This window comes from Cydia splendana, chromosome 17 (assembly GCF_910591565.1).
Source record: "Cydia splendana chromosome 17, ilCydSple1.2, whole genome shotgun sequence".
Classification (NCBI taxonomy): domain Eukaryota; kingdom Metazoa; phylum Arthropoda; class Insecta; order Lepidoptera; family Tortricidae; genus Cydia; species Cydia splendana.
The window spans coordinates 8,420,187-8,438,922 of record NC_085976.1 but is presented as its reverse complement, the minus strand read 5'-3'; the positions used below and the strand labels follow the sequence as shown (position 1 = coordinate 8,438,922).

Sequence of the window (18,736 nt, the reverse complement as noted above, 5' to 3'; positions counted from 1 at the left end):
CTACATATTTCAAATTTGCCGCCTTTTTCTACTGACAAGATCTACTTGACCCAGTATAATAAAGCATAGAGGGTAGGATCCTATAGACGTGCTATACGCGTGCGTCCGTGAGGGACAAAACATACGCAAAGCGACACTATGATTGGTGGAATTTATTTGTTTCCCACCATAATTCATACTAAATTTACGGTGGGGAATAAAAAAACGTGAGACTGTGACAAGGACAAGCAATAATAGCACTTTCCCTGCTACTCCTAATGAAAGATACATAAGATTATCCCGTTCGGTCATTTCCCCCCACAGTTTGCCAATATATATACAATATAATTCTATTTTATGGCCCGTTAAGTGAGAGTGAGAAAGAGTTATGTCGACCGGACCAAAGATGCAGTCCGGCACGCACGTCTGTTATAGCTTAAAATCTTCCTGGTCGAACTAGTAGGATCGGAACTATCGGAAGTCTATCTGTCAGACTTGACGTTGACGTCAGTTGACGTGTACTTTGACGTTTTTGTATTTATTTTCACTTTTCCTTGTTCCTGGACTACTTTTAACATACTTTGAGGACAACATTTTTTATTTATTCGGTAATTATCAAACATTTTCTTGGATGGGCCTGCCTCAAGGATTATCAAGTTTCAATTAAAGATTTCTTTGACAATAACTTAAATGTGAAATGTCGCATAATATTGATAATCGAGATCAAGGTAACTGAGTTGAAGTCACTAGACACGCTGGACACTCGTTTCTGAAGTACTATAACTAGTCACCATATCAATGAGGCAGGCCCTAGAATAAATTCCCCAGCGAAAGTATATACGTAGCCGAGAAAATCACATCTGCAGTTGATTAATAGTAGTCGCATGAGCAGAAGTTGTGGATAACTGAATCGAAATAGCTGCCACAAGACGCCCTCTGCCCTTTCCAGAGGTCTTAGGATATTACTACTAGTTCCTTGATACTTGATATAGACCAAACACGCTATTTATTACAACTGGAAAATAATTTGCAATGTCAGAGGGCATAGATGTAGTCCAGGTGAAGGTAGAACCACTATATACAGATAATGAGGAAAATGTGGAGACTGCAAGGAAAGCAGAAGCTGAACAGATACATAAATATGTTAAAAAGGAGCCTATTTGGAACATGGAGGACTGCTCACCGGCCCGCCTCAGTAGGGACCAAATAATAGAAAAGGACCATGTGAGCCACACAAGCAGAAAAATGGATCACATAAGCCATGAAATAAAGAAAGAAACTGAGCTAAATGATACAGAGGACTCACAAATTGACTGGTGTATGGATAATGTAGTTAAAGTTGAGAGAGAGGTGGTTATGTCTGATGGAAGCATGGTAGCATCACAAGTTAGCGAACACACTCAAAACACATCACCATTGCAAAGCCAAGAGTCACAGGCTGCATGCACAGACCATGGTATAAAAAAAGAGAATGAGTCTACAATAGAAGCAAATTCATCTAGCATATGTGAGGCAACCACACCAAGTGGTCTGTCCATGGAACATGTGGTCAAGATTGAGAGAGAAGCAGACATATACAGTAACAATGTAACTCCACAACATAAGTTAAATGAGTCTGAGAGCAAAGTGGAATGTGCCAGACAAAGAGGTCATGATATGCAGGATGAAAAGGCTACAATACAGTCTGGCCTGAGCATAGACCAAATGGTAAAGGCTGAAAGTTCAGTCATAGGCCTGTACATGGACCATGTTGTAAAGGATGAGTTGGTAGTTGGACCGGAGGTACTGCAGAGGCCAAAACTCTTCCAACATCAAGGTAAGTACTGTTAAAACTGTAATGTAATTTTAGGTGTCCATGAGGTATATACTGGTATAACCTCCTAAGTCCCAGAGTCATTTTTGCACTTTTGAATTTGGAACCTCCTTTTATTCCATTATAGTCCAAAGTACGTTTTGAGTTTGGCCGTTTAAATGAAACTCCAGACTTAGCGAATATAAGTATGCAATTACAAATTACTAATACAAGTGTTATATAGTCTGTGATTTAATAAATAAAAAAAAGTTACAAAACGTCATCTTTATTTTTATTTTTATATTATTACAGCAACCATTAACCATAATGGGAGTAAAGTCCTTGGTAGGGGTTGCTCTGTCAGACTGGAGAAGATGCATGTGGATGTGGAGAGTGGTGTGTGTAGGGTTGACCTCAATACATACAAGTTCCGGATGTGTCCCATAAACTACCGAGACAATTTAGTAAAAAATGAGATTAATGGTAAGTTTTATTTTATTCTTATCAAAATTCAAATATATAATTTTGAATGACATTGAGGTCATTGAGGGTACATAATCTTATAAAAATTAGGGATGTACCGACTAGTCGCCGACTAGTCGGGAAAGCCGACTGTCCGGCCACATTTGTAGTCGGCGATTAGTCGGCAAAAACGGCCGATTAGTCGGCACTTTATTAGTGAAAGAAAAACAGAAAAAAAAGAAAACAACAGTCACTATTTACCATAATAATATGTTTTATGACTATTTTACTAAAATATCTATTCAGGGTGCAAACGAAAACTTTTGTTCATATAATTGACCGTTTGATCGTTATCATATCTGTTGATCGTTAGCATAGGTGGGCTAGTGTTTTCCTCTACATACAGGTCGATCTCAGCTAATTCTCGTGTAATTTCATGGGCAAGTTCGATAGTAAAATAATTTTATTATTATTCAGTTTTAGGGTTCCGTACCAAAAGGGTAAAAAGGGACCCTATTACTAAGACTTCGCTGTCCGTCCGTCCGTCCGTCCGTCTGTCACTAGGCTGTATCTCACGAACCGTGATAGCTAGACAGTTGAAAATTTTCACAGATGATGTATTTCTGTTGCCGCTATAACAACAAATACTAAAAAGTACGGAACCCTCGGTGGGCGAGTCCGACTCGCACTTGTCCGGTTTTTTTTTAATGGTGGAGCCATGGGGAACTATTAATGTTATTGCAAAATTTTGACAGGGCACTTTGCTCGTAAAGATGCTAACCACAGGGGATAGGTTCTTAACTGGCGACTACGTACGGGAAATAGAGCCTTGGAAATACCTCCTTCCCAAATTAAAAGAAAACAGAAATTGAACGAGGATTCATGTGATAGGTCTTTGAACCTGTAGAGAACACCTTTTAGCCAAGCTAAATGATGAATAGCGCAATCAAATGAGCAAAACGATTGTTTTTCACCAGAACTTATACGAAACTAATTATCTGGCCGACTAGCCGACTAGTCGGCCGACTAATCGGCCATTCGAGCGCCGATTAGTCGGCCAAATCAATAGTCGGTACATCACTAATAAAAATTAAATAAACAGTACATGCTTTATAATTAATACCTTAATGGGGTTGGCCGGTAGAAGTTTTTAGCAGATGGCGCCATCATAGCTTGCCCTGTCAATCCCTAGAATTGTGTCAAATTTTTGTTTTTTTAATACCCTGGATGCCAGCCCTTTAAGCCAAATCTCATAGAAAAAGGGGCAAGCTATGATGGCGCCATCTATGCAAACCTTTGACAGTTGCCAACCCCATTAACACCTTCAACAATTTTGCTCAATTTATTTAGGATTGAGCTTCAGAAATTCAGTATCATCACCATTTATATTTGTTACTCAATTCTCTTTGCTCATAATTGACGATGTTGTGTTAGTAATGATAAAAAATATTAATTTTTATTGCAGGAGCAACTCCACAAAAAGACGAAAATAAGCATATGGGAACAAATTCCAAATCACCAAGTAACAAAAGCATTAAAGTCCAAGAAAAACGATACAAATGTGACCTCTGCAATTATTCTACTTATGAAAAATATAGGCTTAAAGTCCATGGAAAGGTGCACAGTGGTGAAAAACCCTTCAAATGCAAGCTATGCAGTTACTCCACTGCCTATAAAGCTCACTTGCAAATTCACGACAGAATACACACTGGTGAAAGACCTTACAAATGCGACCAATGTAATTATGCCTCCATCCAAAAATGTGACTTGTCTGTCCACAAAAGGGTGCACAGTGGGGAGAAGCCACACAAATGTACCCACTGTAGCTTCGCTTGTAAACGTAAACGTGACTTGTTAGCCCATGAAAGGACACACAAAGTTGAGAAACCGTTTAAATGTGAACACTGTGATTATAGCAGCAACCGCAAACGAGATCTGTTAATCCATGTTAGTCGCACACACTCTTTAAAAACTACCGTAAATGATCAGAATGCGTACAAATGTGACCACTGTAGTTACACTAGTCCTTCTAGACGAAACTGGAAGAATCACATCAGAATAATGCATATGAAAATTAAACCGTACAAATGCGATCGATGTGATTACGAAACTAGAGATAAGATTAGATTTGGAACTCACGTCAAGAAACACACTGGGGAGCCAATCAAGTTGCGTTATAAATGTAGTCAATGTGATTACGCTACTGACCATAAACATCATATGTTAGGCCACCAAAGAACTCATTCAGGTGAAAAACCTTTTAAATGTGGCCACTGCAGCTACGCTACGGCCTATAGACGTGAATTGTTAGCCCACAAAGCTTTACACAACGATGAAAACCCTTACAAATGCATTAAATGCACTTATGCATGTGGCAGTGAGAGTAATCTGCGAAATCATGAAAGGACACACATTGGTGAGAGCGTGAATAAACTTGCAGAAACTCAAAAACCTGTTTGTTCAGAACAGAGTTAAAACGATTTCATATATTTGATTTTAGTTTAGGGTTGGAAGGAAAATGGGAGAGTTGTAAAACACAAACAATAAGTGCTTTACAAGGAAACCTGCACAAATGCAGAATAATATTTTTATTATAGTTAAATTATATAGAAGGAGATAGATAGAAGTAATTAGGTTTCTTGTTACAAATAATCGCACGTTCATCACAGCAAAGCAATCACATTTTTCTTCTTTAATATATAAGATTATTTCTATTATCTAGGTACTTATATTTGTTTTTTTTTTACCATTGATAATTGAATTTGTTTAAAAAATAATTTTCATCACAAAATAACTAAGTCGTTCCATTTATTGTGTTTGTTTACTTTACATTGTTATTTATAATTAATAATAGAAATAAATAAAAATATATTTAAAAAAAAGTCTTGTCTATTAAACCCCAGAAAGGGCTCCCAACATCATCCTAGTTTTTGAGGTCGCGCGCCGTCGAGGCGTGTTTTAGGAATTACGTTTTGCGTATCGCGTGATTATCGATATAAACGCGCGTCGACGGCGCGTTAAAATAATACGGTCTGCATAGGCCTTAATAGGGAAAGCAAATGTAAAATGCCATTCCCAAAGATGGTTCCAAATATGCTTCATTTGAATGAAGGGAAAAAAAATCGAAATGAGTATCCTACCTACTGTTATTAACACCCACTAGATCAAAGGCTCTCTCTTTTACCTAGTTATTTAAATGGAATCTAGAGCGCCACCTACAATTAGCTTTCTACGGCCTTTCGCATTCAAACACTCACTTTAGCCAAAGAGAATTTCCAATTCTCTTTGCTTTAGCGTTTATGCCAGTTGCATTTTTTTTTCAGTCTTGATACTTGTCGGTAAATATTAAATAGAGGGTATAAAAAAGCACGGCGAGCAAGATAAATTTTATGGTAAGTAAACTGAAAATGCGCAACTTTATTATAAAATTGTTTATTTAATTAAATGTACACGCTATAATGGACACGAGTAAATGATTAAACTTTTGTCTTCGGAAACAGATACTATTTTGTTGCTATCTGCGTTGAACTTCACTCCCCAAACCTGTAACAGAAAACAAACATTTTAGTTCGACTAGTTGATTAAACACGATAATCTGCAAAAGTATTCCAAAAATTACAAAAAACTAGCAGAAGTAGCTAAGTCAGTGAGATGTTCAAAATAATCTATACACACTTATTCTCTTATATACCAATAATGTTAGTGCTCATTTCAATGGGAACCTCACCGGTTAGCAAACAAAATGCAAGATTTCGTTATCTGCAGAATATGGAAATTTCGTTATTGTTATCGGCAGATAACGAAATTTTGTTTTTCGTAGTAGGCCTTTAGGTACCTCCATACCTGGTCATTGTTGTCCTTGAAGACGTTTTGGCACTGCATGGAGTCCAGATCCCAGACCCGGACGGTCCGGTCAGCACTGCTGGACACGAAGCGCTTGCCGTCCGGTGAGAAAGCGACAGATAGCACCCATGAGGCGTGGCCGGATAATGTGCCGGCCAGGTTCGCGTGGACCCTGCAATATTCATTCACTTATAGCTTTTGAAAACATTTTTTTACACAATTAGGCGAGCAAGTGATGGTAGCCTAGCAACATTACAAATCCATGTCGTCCCTCGTCAGCCTTTTGGGCGAATCTCTGATCGGGCCCCTGGGTCCGGACGGGGTCTTGTCTACTGTCTACCCTTAGTCCGTGGGGGGCAGCTTGCAATGCAATGAATATGTGCAAATCGAATATCACGGGTTCGAACCCCAGCTCGTATTGATGAGTTTTTCGGAACTAATGTACAATAGCTATTTGTTTTACAAGGGGGCAAAAGAAAAGTACCCCATTCTATTATGTCCGTCCTTCCGTTTTAGACCGGAGAGAAGTAGAGGCTACGAATGTGCATGGGGTGGCCTTCTGGCATGTGCACCACCTTGCCTTGTGTCTGATACCATCCAGTCATTGGTTATGTACTTAATAGTAATAGCCTTTATTTCATGCATTTTTGTTGTTTATTTTTACACTTTCAATGTTTTTTTTTTCAATTTAACATATTTTTATGTCGCGTTGCGGAACAGGCCCCTCCACCAGTATCTGTCGAAATTTCGTAGCTCGTCTCTCCATCTTGTATTCGGTTTTTTTTAATTATGTACTTACACATCATATAACTTCATATGTCCATCATCAGAGGCAGTGAGCAGTAGCTGCGAGTCGGGAGAGAAGCACAGACTGCGAATGGGCATGGCGTGGCCTTCCAGCGTGTGCACCAGCTTGCCTTGTGCTACGTCGAAAATATTGATGATGCCGTCTAGCGCACCGCTGGCTATGTACTTGCCGTCGGGACTCTGAAAGATACATAAAATTTTATTATTTTGCAACTTTCATTAGCTAATGTCATATAACTTACATGGAGGTTTAGCTAGTCTCTGTTCCACTTTTTTCAGTAACCTCTGCTTGTTTTAATAAGTTACAAGCTTTCGGAAACATCTTCTCAATAAAGAAGTTAAATAAAACTTCCATTAGGAGTCAGGCATACGGACTCTGATCTCTCTTCAAACAAAAAAAATTGCTTTAATATCCTCTTTCCAAGTTGCCTTTACTCCAGTAAAGATACGGTTACGTTAAACATTAATTAGTAATAGGCAATTTTTTTTTTATTCCTGTTCTTTAGATCATTTTAAGATACTTTATTTTCGAATCCAACAAACTTTCTGTCCGGAAGTAGGTAAAAAAAAATAGTTAAAAAAAAGAGCCGTTCTTGTTTGTTAAAAATAGTAATAGTATTTTTAGTTCGTAAACGTGACGAAAATAATATTTATAATGAGTCGACAATGGAATCAGTCAAAATATTAACACGGAAAATAACTAATTCAATAAATGGCGGGGCCTCACGGATATACGTCGTAACTTGATATAAAAAAAAAGTAATAATTAGGTCTTTGATTGAATTACCATAAAACTACCTCATTAAGCTATTTATCCGAGAATCCGACATCAATATTATTTGTATCACTTGTATATATATTTACGCCTTAAACATGCTAGAAAAAATGGTTATAGATATAATTTCTTGCAGACTTTGTTCTGATAACGTTCAAAGTGATATTCAATACATAATCACACAAAAATATGGTCAATGTAATAAATATGTGCATTTTAATAAATTTCTCTAAATGAAACTACCAAATTTGAACTCTTTGCGCTAATGCTAAGGATTACATTTCCTTGCGGCGCGCGGGGACAGTTTCAATGCGGGCGGTGGCGGGAGTTCGTGCCAAGGACGCGTGGATAGTATGTAGGTAAGTATGTACTTACCTACAAGTTGCTACAAGTGACAGGCCAATTCGAACGTGGGCGGGCGTCTCGCTCGCACCAAATATTTGTGCGGCCAAGTCTAAGCAAAATGAACGCGCGCGTGAATGATAGCTGATTAAAAATAACTGATATCATTTCCAATATTATTAGTTGATGTTCAAATTATATTCGTAATTATATACGTCAATTATGACCCACTACAAAAATTAAAATTGCGCATGACTATCTATCGTTCTTATTTAATTTCAGAATGGCATAGTGTGGAGTGGCATTATAAAAGGAATACTTATTATCGTAGTCATTTGACAGTTTTGGTGACACTTTCACATTCTGTCACAGCGAAGTGTGTAGGCCCCCTCTTTAATTTGATATTAACGTCTATCCAACAACTTTGTCAGTAGAAAAAGGCGCGAAATTCAAATTTTCTATGAGACAATAACCCTTCGCGCCTAAGCGTCTGTAGACTTTTTTTTTCAACAAACGTATTATATTGACTATTTCGTGCTCTTTCAATTCATAGTTTACGTTCCATAATAAGTATAACAGTAAGTTCCATAATAAGTATAACATAGTATAATAAGAGTCGACGTGAAATATATGTTTACACTTTTGCACCTTACTCCTTTGCAATAAGGCGAAAAGTACGGCTTTAAAATGACAGCGTTTTACACAAAAATAAAACGCTAATTAAATAACTTACCATATTCGGAACCTAAGAATAAATAATATTGAGAGTGGCAACACTGTCGTAGGGGCCTATTCATAAATTTAAGTCATTTCAAATTTGGGGGGGGGGGGGGTCTGGACATCGGATGAATTCGAAGCATGATTTTTTGATGATTTTAGGGGGGGGGGGGGGGGGGGGCGACAAAAATCGTCAAAAATAGATGACGTCCTGTATGGACAGCCCCTAGGTCGTATTGTCTTTTTCTAGCATATACCTCCCTCTCTCCCCCACACCACACAGGCAGGTTGCTTTGTCAGTTATACAAGACAAATTTTCAAGTCATTGTCTCAAAATTATACATATTTGCACCATGCAGGATTAAAACTTTAGGTTCCGAATAGAGATGCACCGGATATTCGGTTACTATCCGGTATCCTATCTCGCCCTTATTTTACTATCCAGACGGATACCGGATACTAAAATAAGGGTACTAAATAACTATGCTTGATATCGGAATATAATCGTACTCGATTATTATTTTAAAACAATTTAAACGTTCCATTCACTAGCTCGCGCACTAATTTCGTACCTAGTGATAGACCTATATACCGCGCGAAAGTTCATTACGAAACAGGCCAAAACTTCCACAATGCGCACCTGAAAAACCTGAATATTTCCGCCGGCCGAATATTCGGCGGCTGAATACCGAATATTCGGCCTATGGTCAGGCCGTAAATCCGGTATCCTGTATGCGGCCAAACAATTATCCGTTGCATCTGTAGTTCCGAATATGATAAGTTATTTAATTAGCGTTTTATTTTTGTGTAAATGCTGTCATTAAACAGCTGTACCGATATTCGGAACATAAGAATAATATTGAAACATGTTTGTTATCGCCTGGTGGTGGGAAGACGCCAAACCAATGTGATTATACATATCCTATGATATACTTATTATGTGTATGTAATATAATTATATTATGAGTGTTTAATTAATTATGTAGTACGTACACCCTTTATTGTAACACCTGTGAGGAGAGAGATATTTAGTAAAGTATACAACTTGACAGGTACATTTTGTAAAATTAACATTTATTGTATTTATTTATTTATTTCAAATAACAAATTGCACCTTACAGCTAATGCCAAAGCGGCACAATTTGGAACACATTAACAACATAAAGCATTTTTAACATTATTTATAACAATACAATATACAGCTAAGACACATGTATTCATTATGGTATGCTACTCTTAGGCATCTCTCTTTCTAATATCCTCTTGCACTTTCACATCACTATTCCGGATCGTTTTTATTTGCTAGATAATTTAATGGACAACTATAGTACATTGTAGGAGAGGACGGAAAACCGCTAAAAGATGGACGAGTGAGTTTGAGGGCCGACACGTTGGTGGAGGCCCTCGAATAATACGACTCCATCTTTAGCGTTTCCGGCCGAGGCATTACATAGTGCTTTTCACGACTACTGCGAGGAAATAAGGAAACATTTGGATAACTATAAGTACTAGCCCGCGATTTCTCTGGTAGCAAATTACTAGCCACTGCCTGTGCTGTCTCTTGAATTTCGGTAGGCGTCAGCGTAAGAATATAATTTTCTTCACTAGAAGAACTCATTTTTATAGCGAGCGTAGATACGTGTTTCTTATATTTTATAGTACTATCCAATTCAGTGAGAATTTTCCGATCCCGCCTTTTTTCTTTTTATCACATTTAAGAGGCGTTTTTATGTTGTTTGCTTCAAACCGACTCTAAACTTAGAAGCGATTTTGCTAAAAAACCACAAACAGCTACAAAAGTAAAAAACACCTTAAGCGTGAATCGAATGAACTGACTGAATGAATGAATAGTTTGACATTTCGTTTTTTTTAAACAAGAAATTGGTCCTATAAATAACCTAAATTTATTTTTGAAGGAAAAAGTTGCGCCAAAAATGACCTTTTATTGATTTTTATGTTTTAAATTATACTCATTGCTGTAGCGAACTGTCACCAATGACAGATGATGATAATAATGAAACATTGTAGTAGTGGTGGTTCAGGTGCTACAGCTATTGCCTACTTTCCAGCTTAGTTTTAGACCATCTATTGCCACATTTCCGAACAGTGGCGTGAAAAATTTAATTTTTTATTTCACACCAGCTCGGAAAGGCTTACTTTGCACTTCAAAAACTGAGAGCAAGGTTTCATTTTATTCACAAGTGAGGCAAAGGAATAAATGCAAATTTTGAGTTGTTTTCTTATGTTTGCTGGTAGAATTGACTTTTAAATCATAAATATTTAATAAAATTCATTTGTATTTTATTTTGATTGATATTTTTACATTTAATATTTGCTTTGGGTTGGTGTGGTGAAACATTTTGTGTTTCACTTGGGGCAAATTTTGTTTAACCCTCGTGCTTTGAAACCCTCGCAACGCTCAAGATTCCGTTTCGAATGTTTTACTTGCTCCAGTATCAATATTAGCACGAGCGGTTAAACAACAACTTTGCCCCCTTGTAAAATAAATAACTATTTCAATATAGTCAGCTAAACTGAGGTACAAATTCAAAAACTCACCAGCAGTTTAGCTTCACGACCTTCCAGATGGAAAAACAGCAAGCCAATGACTTGAAAATTTGCCTTGTATAACTGACAAAGCAACCTGCCTGTGTGGTGGGAGTGTAGGAGCGAGGGACGTATATGCTAGAAAAGGGCAATACGACCTACGATAGTGTTGCCACTCTCAATTAGAAATGCAATGGATAGTTGTTTGGTCGGATACCGGATATTTGGCCTGACCGTCGGCCAAATATTCGGTATCCGACCGCCGAATCTTCGGCCGGCGGAACAATAAAAAAAATAAAAAATCATTTATTTCAGACCTTGGTTCATACACTTACACCAAAAAACTAATTAACTACAAACTAAATTTAACAATACCTACATTTCGGTTTTTAGGTGCGCATTGTGCAGGTTTTAACCTGTTTCGTGGTGAACGTTGGCGCGGACTCATTTCTATGTTCGAAATGAGTAGGTACCTACGCGTGCAAGTGAGTAGATGTTTAAATTGTTTTGAAATAATAAACGAGTAATGTACAATAGGACCGTGACTGTTTCTTAAATCCAATTTGTTTACTCTGAAATCAAGCAAAGTTACTCCGGTATCCGGCCGGGTATATTATTCTGAGGTTCCAAATATGGGTACAGTTGTTTAATTGTTGCTTAATTTGGAGATTGACCCCAATTTCATTTCTGATCAAATCGGTCGATTTGATCATCCCGTCTGGACTTCACTTAACAGCCGTAACACATTACCGCGCCGTTCAGGGTCACGGTGCGCCAAACCATAGCCTGATGTCATGTAGGTATGTATAATGTACTTAGTCCAAAATTATGTTATTTATATGCATTAAACGTTAAATCTGAACCAATTCGATTACTATTCTATAGTGAAACACATTCAGCTTGACTAGAAAAAGCGCGGCAAATTTAAAACATGTATAAGTAAAAAGCATTTAACGTTTCAATAGCGCTCAGAGACCTGACTTTTATCTCGATATCGTAATTTTCTAGCGACAAATCCATTATCTATACAAAACTGTCGCAAAAATGTTATCGCTTCTATATCGTGGTACAGGATAGGATGGAGCCATATACTTTACTACTTGCTTGCAAGTATCGTAATTAAACAGTGCTAAGTAGTGTACGCGCAATGTATTTTTATGTCATAAATAATGTATTTATTTAATGTTAGTTTAGTATTAATTATAGTATGTATATTGTTTTATCCACAAATATGAATAATTGTAGTTAATTTACCAATAAAACATAATGTATACGGCCACAAATAAGATATCAAATGCTTCTAAAGGCTGTTTGGTTATTTCTACATGGAAACGAAGTCATTTCAAATTATAAAAACATTAACTGAACACCTTATTGCCGCCTGCAGTCACCGCTCGCCGCTCAGCTATCCGCTGTCGTTAATACCACGGCCTTACGTTTTATGACACTGAGTCGCGTCAGGGGAGCGACACGGTTCGGTGCGCTTGCGTTCAGTCGAGTTTTGGAATATTACTGCAAATTTTTGTTGTTTGTTAATTTGTTGGTTATTGTTGTTTGTTAATTTGTTGGTTATGGTGTCGACTTTTATTGCCCTAGTCGCCAAATGATGTTACTAGTGAAATTTTAACCGACACCACACGGTAAAAATAAGTTTAACAATAATTACTTAATTAAAAATCGAATAAAAACGGTATTTCTAATACATAACTTATATTTTTTGCTATTCAATTAAAGAGTACTAACAAAATCGTAACTCAATTAATTAGTGCAAATATTTTAAGGTTTGCGATTCCTGCTCGGCCTTGCGTCGCAAGGTGCCCGGTACCACTGTATTGCAGCAATAACTAGAAATGCTTACTTTGGGGAACATTAGCAACTGTCGTTTTTGATAATTACATTTTAGTGGTGAGGGGTGGTACTTAAATGACCGCTATTGAAATTCTAAATGGTTTAAACTTATAGGCGCGAAGATTTGATTTCCCTAAGAAAATTTTAATTTCGCGTCTTTTTCTGCTATCAAATTGGGTGTGTGTCAGTATAATAGCCCTATATAATTGGCCTATTATTGTATTAAATTTAACGCGCACGCAAAGACGGAAAGCCTGCAATTACGTAAAATTAACTTTCTTATTTACAGCACTCTTGCCCAGATTAAAGCTGATAATTAGTTCGAATCTAGTCTCCCATATTTTTTACGTTCACTGGTACATATGTTTTGACCGAGTAAATAGTAAATATACTAAATACTTTTTTAAATATTCGCGCTCGGGGCGATGGAAGTTTCATCGTTCCGTCGCCCCGCTCCATGCAACGACCAATCGCGTTAGCTCGCTGGCTCGTGCGCGGCAACTTTAAAGCAACGATAACGTTTTTGATGGTTTTTTGTGTTACGAATCATATTTCAAGCCGATTTTAACAGTATTCGACGAAAGAGAACTCATAATAAAAATCCCATATGATATTGATCTATTACCATTTTTAACCAGGCAATTAATGCACAACCCCATAAAACCTACCATACGGTATTATTTAGTGTACGATTAAATTGCAACACTTGTACTTATTGTAATTTGGAAATAATGAGAGAAAAAATAGCCTATTGCCATTTTTGAGGACGGAAATATACTGAATTTAATAATAACCGTAGGTTACTTACTTTAAATGTAGGATACAGAATTATTTTTTGTGTGATTCATGCTTAATGTCACAAAGCAAATATTTCTCTATGAGTATAAATTTAAAAAATGTTATTAATATTTTTTACAAACTTTCTGTGATTTTTTATATTTTTACATTTTTTTTTAAATACCTAAATGTAATATATTTATTTGGATTATGTGTCGACGTAATCACTAGATTTATTATCTGTCCCATACACCGAAAATTTCAGCTATTACTAATTATTTCCATTCCGCCATACTAGCCGAGCGTACCTTTCTTGGCCTATTTACAAATAAGAGCTTGCAAGAGATAGAAAGCTTGTGCTGGGAGTAACGTGTATAGATGTTCGCGGCCGATTGTAATATCCGCCAGATCGTGAAATTTCTACACATATTGTGAAACGAGACCCATGCCCCCAGAAAATCTTTCTTAACATCAAATTAAACAATTGCCTTACATAAGCAACACTCAACGTGAATTTTCCTCTAGTATCCAATGTCTGTTCCTGCTTGCCACTCTCCACACTGAATATGAGGATCTTCCCTGCATTGCTGCCAGAGATCACATGCTTGCCGTCCGGCGAGAAGTCTAATGTCCACACATCGGAGGAGCCCGGCTCCATTGTCTTGAGTTTATCACCAGATGCAATATCCCATAGGATTAAGGAGGAATCTTGAGAACTGCTTGCTAATGCTGCAAGTAAATTGATTTACTTAAATAACAGGACATTTTTATATAAACAAATTTTAATACAAAAGATTCTCTAGTCAATTTAGATTATTAGAGTTGTTTATGATTCAATCTAGTTATGGTTGTATGAAAATCATTGTTTTTGCTAAATATATTTAATAAATAAAATAAAATAAAATAAAATAAGCCTTTATTGCTGTATAACACAATAATAATATAAGTATTATGTGGGTACCTTTGCACTATGTTTATTTTATACTACACTATATATTATATATCTAATTTCTTAACTAAGTGAATCGGCAACCGGTTTCCGTTTCTTCCTTTTTACAGCTTGTCTTTCGACATAGGCCTCCTCTAAACCTTTTTATTTTATCCTGTCTTTTGCAGTTCGTCTCCATGTAGGGCCAGCTATCTTTCTTATGTTGTCTTCCCAATGTTTAAATTGTCCTCCTTCTTTTCTTGTCCCGTCCCTCGGGTACCATTCCGTTATTATTTTTATCCACTTTTCTGTTCTTTCCCTTAACATATGCCCTGTCCATCTTCATTTTAATCGTTTGTAAACATATTGAATGTTTTTGAATTTAGTTTTATTCTTTATAATTTGTAGACTAATCTTATCTCTGCGTTTTACTCCTAGAACACTTCTTTCCATTCCATTTTGACACACTTTTATTTTATTTAATTGTTGTTCGGTCAGTGCCCATGTTTGACATCCATATGATAAGCATGGGTATATAAAAAAGGAGACAAGGGAGACATGAGTAACTATAGACCAATAAGTTTAATGGCAAACATTTATAAGATATTTTCAAAGATAATACTATCACGTATCACAGCCAAACTCGAAGAAAATCAACCAAAAGAACAGGCGGACTTTCGAAGCAAATTCTCCACGATAGACCACATCCACGTCCTAAGACAAGTGATCCAAAAATACAGGGAATATAATAAAGTCTATTACTTAGGATTCGTGGATTTTAATAAAGCATTCGATACCATATATCATGATAGCATCTGGAAAGCGTTAACAATAGAGGGAGTAGAGGCCAAATATATTAGAATACTCAAAAACATTTACTCGAACAGTACGGCCCAAGTTAAGCTGGAAAGAACAGGGGAAGAATTTCCACTCGAAAGAGGAGTCAGACAGGGCGACCCAATTTCACCGAAATTATTCTCCGCGGTATTAGAGATGGTCTTTAGAAACTTGTAATGGGATCGAAATGGAATCAATATCTACGGCGAAAAACTTAACCACCTACGTTTCGCAGACTATATTGTCATGTTTTCTGAAGATCCAAGTAACTTAGAAGAAATGTTACAACAGCTATCTGATGAAAGTGCCAAGGTAGGTCTCTCAATGAACACCTCCAAAACAAAGGTGATGACAAACTCAACTAGAGTAGATATTAAAGTAAATGATGGACAAATACAGTATGTGAATGAATACACAGAAGGTAAACACACTGTAATCTTCTGTCAACTAATAGCTCCAGAAGATACAATGCAAAAATAAATAAACAGAAGGATTACAGATAGCTGGAAACGATTCTGGTCTTTGAGCGAAATTATGAAGGACAAAGACATGCCCATCAAAGAGAAAAGGAAGGTACTTGATACGTGTATCCTCCCATGCAATATATTTAATAACATATTTTGACCAATGTAAGATTATTGGTAAGAACCGAATCTTTGCTTACACATCAAAAAAAGGATAGTCAATAGGAAAATAATTCCATAAAAATTCTGGCAAATAACAATAATAGGTACTCACTTTTACCGTCGGGACTCACAGCCACAGATATGACACCGAGAGAATGTCCCTCCAGTTTGTGCCTTAGCTCAAGCTTCCCATTTTCTAACTGCCAAATTTTTATTATATCATCCAACCCTCCTGTGATGATATAATCTTCTACTGCTTCTTGAGAATGGTTTGAATCCCTGGAAACAGAAATTTTATTAAAAATACATGTTTAAATTACAAGATAGGTATCTATAATAGAGTAAATAGGTTAACTTACTGTGAGTTCTCGTTATTTTCAGTTTCACCATTATCCTCGGGTTTCTTCTTTTCATGGCCTATTCTACTCCACCCACAACACCAGATTGAGTCTTCATGCGCATTCTCTTTCTTTAACTCTAAATAATACTGCAAAATTACAAATTATAAAGCATATCGCCGGGTTAAAACTAGTGTCCGACCGAAACATGTTTTTTTGCCGAAACCGAAACCGAAACCGAATGTTCGGCTTTGGCTCTAGTTTCGGCCGAAACCGAAACCGAAACCGAACCTTTTGTAGATTTGTTAAAATCGTTGAAAAAATGTCATAAAACCGCTTTTACACATATTATGGGGCTGTCAACACTCAACACCCAATGTCCTTGAAATGTATGTTACTTAAGCAGTTTTTTAAGAAAATTACTAGAGTTAGACCAAGATAATTCTGCAACGATTTTGATAACACACGCAGTGCAAGTGTTATTTTAAACGTCAAAACTTCTATGAAATTATGACGTATAAATAACATTTGCACTAGTTGCACTGCTAATACTGCTATCAAAATCATTGTAGAATTTTCTTGGTCTAACTCTATTCATTCACCAGTCAAGCTATCATGTAGATATAGGGTCAACTAAAAAACCAACCATAAACGCGAGCGCAGCGAGCGCGAAATTTTTTGTTGACAAATATCGCAAGGCCGGGTACCGATCTTCAACTAGGCCTAATAGTCCGAAGTTCCCCAGTGAGGCGAACTTTCATGCGAAGTTAAAGCCGTGCTTCAGGCTTCAGGATAAGTAGTTGAGCACAGACTTCAACCAATGACCATTGTATTAAAAACCGAGACCGCAGGCCGAGCATGGCGCAGCGAGGCTAAATGCTAAGCTGATGTAGAGGACATGTGGAACACAAACCAATGGTAAATTGAGGTAAAAAGTGAGGCTAAGGTCGAGCATTCGTATGATAAACGGTACTGGGGACACTTTTAAGAGTTTTTTCTTCATTTTAATCAATTGTCAGCTGTTCAGCCTCGCAAAATATAAACTATTGAGAAAATCAACTTTGCGGCACTAGTTGAGCGTAGCCTTAAGCCTAGCTTAAAATTTGCCATTAGAGGTACTTATGTAGGAAAAGGAATAAGTGAGTGAATAAGAGCAAAAAAGACATCGTTCGACTCGGGCCGACCTGATACTGGGGGCCCCGACATGCTTAATCCGGCCCTGCTTAAAATCACCATTAAACGGTTCTAATGTAGTGAGGAAGCCGGACGAGTCCCGATAAGGCCTAGTTTACTCTCTGGGTTAGAATATCAGTCTGATGGCAGTCGCTTTCGTAAAAACTAGTGCCTACGCCAATTCTTGGGATTAGTTGTCAATTGGACCCCAGGCTCCCATTCCCATTGCCACGGCCCGGCAAAAATTCCGGTATCACGCGAGGAAGATGATGAGTTTTCTTATTATTCTCTTGCCCAGGGCCCAGTAACATGCGTCAGTGCTATCTCATTCACACCGATACAATTAGACAGTGTGCGCGTTATAGGTATTGACAGCCTCTTAAGACTGCGTCGACCGTCCAGTGGCGCCCTCATTAGTGGAATTGTATTTTATAATAAACCAATTAATTTCTGTACCTATACATGAATCAATATATGTAGGTATTAATATTGTTGTCCTACTTATTCCCCAACTTTTGGTCTTTGTCCGAAGTACCATTTCGTAAGTTTCGGCCCGGCCGAAAGGTTCGGCCAGTTTTTGGCCGAAACCGAAACTCCAGCCGAAACATGATTTTTTGGCCGAAACTGGCCGAAACCGAAACCGAAACCGAACCTTCGGTCGGACACTAGTTAAAACAACTTAATTACACATGCTAGCTACTTACCAATGTTGTGATTGACATTGTTGTTATCAATAAATGCAAGTATCGTGAATGCTACAGGAATTCAATATTGTAATATGTAATTTATTAAATCGTATCCGTAATTCACAAAATAAACAAGTACTTTCCAAAGGAATACATGTCAAATCTAGATTGATTACTTTGACGTTTGTGATCCATAGAGAAAATTTGTCTTATTTTTATTTCGTTTTGCATTTCTAGGGACCAAAGAAAGTACTATACA

The 18,736-nt window shown here is 37.2% G+C and overlaps 2 protein-coding genes across 3 annotated transcripts; one reads left to right on the top strand and one right to left on the bottom strand.

Annotated features, from left to right (window-relative positions):
• The first annotated feature begins 526 nt into the window (after positions 1 to 526).
• Positions 527 to 5,051, top strand: LOC134798668 (zinc finger protein 484-like). Of its 2 annotated transcripts, XM_063771037.1 has the most exons (3): positions 527 to 1,795; positions 2,084 to 2,254; positions 3,699 to 5,051. In XM_063771037.1, exons 1-3 carry the CDS (start codon positions 1,012 to 1,014, stop codon positions 4,706 to 4,708), a joined length of 1,965 nt encoding a protein of 654 aa, XP_063627107.1. In that variant the 5' UTR covers positions 527 to 1,011; the 3' UTR covers positions 4,709 to 5,051. The 2 variants fall into 2 exon arrangements, with proteins under 2 accessions (XP_063627107.1, XP_063627108.1); XM_063771038.1 differs by lacking the exon at positions 2,084 to 2,254 and having other exon boundaries at positions 3,699 to 5,050.
• A 598-nt stretch (positions 5,052 to 5,649) lies between these two features.
• Positions 5,650 to 18,643, bottom strand: LOC134798555 (superkiller complex protein 8). The gene is made up of 7 exons (XM_063770933.1): positions 18,496 to 18,643; positions 16,640 to 16,767; positions 16,393 to 16,559; positions 14,383 to 14,618; positions 6,876 to 7,063; positions 6,077 to 6,248; positions 5,650 to 5,776 (listed from the first exon to the last, which is right to left on the bottom strand). The coding sequence occupies exons 1-7, from the start codon at positions 18,511 to 18,513 to the stop codon at positions 5,687 to 5,689; spliced, it is 999 nt and encodes a 332-aa protein (XP_063627003.1). The 5' UTR covers positions 18,514 to 18,643; the 3' UTR covers positions 5,650 to 5,686.
• Between the last annotated feature and the right edge of the window lie 93 nt (positions 18,644 to 18,736).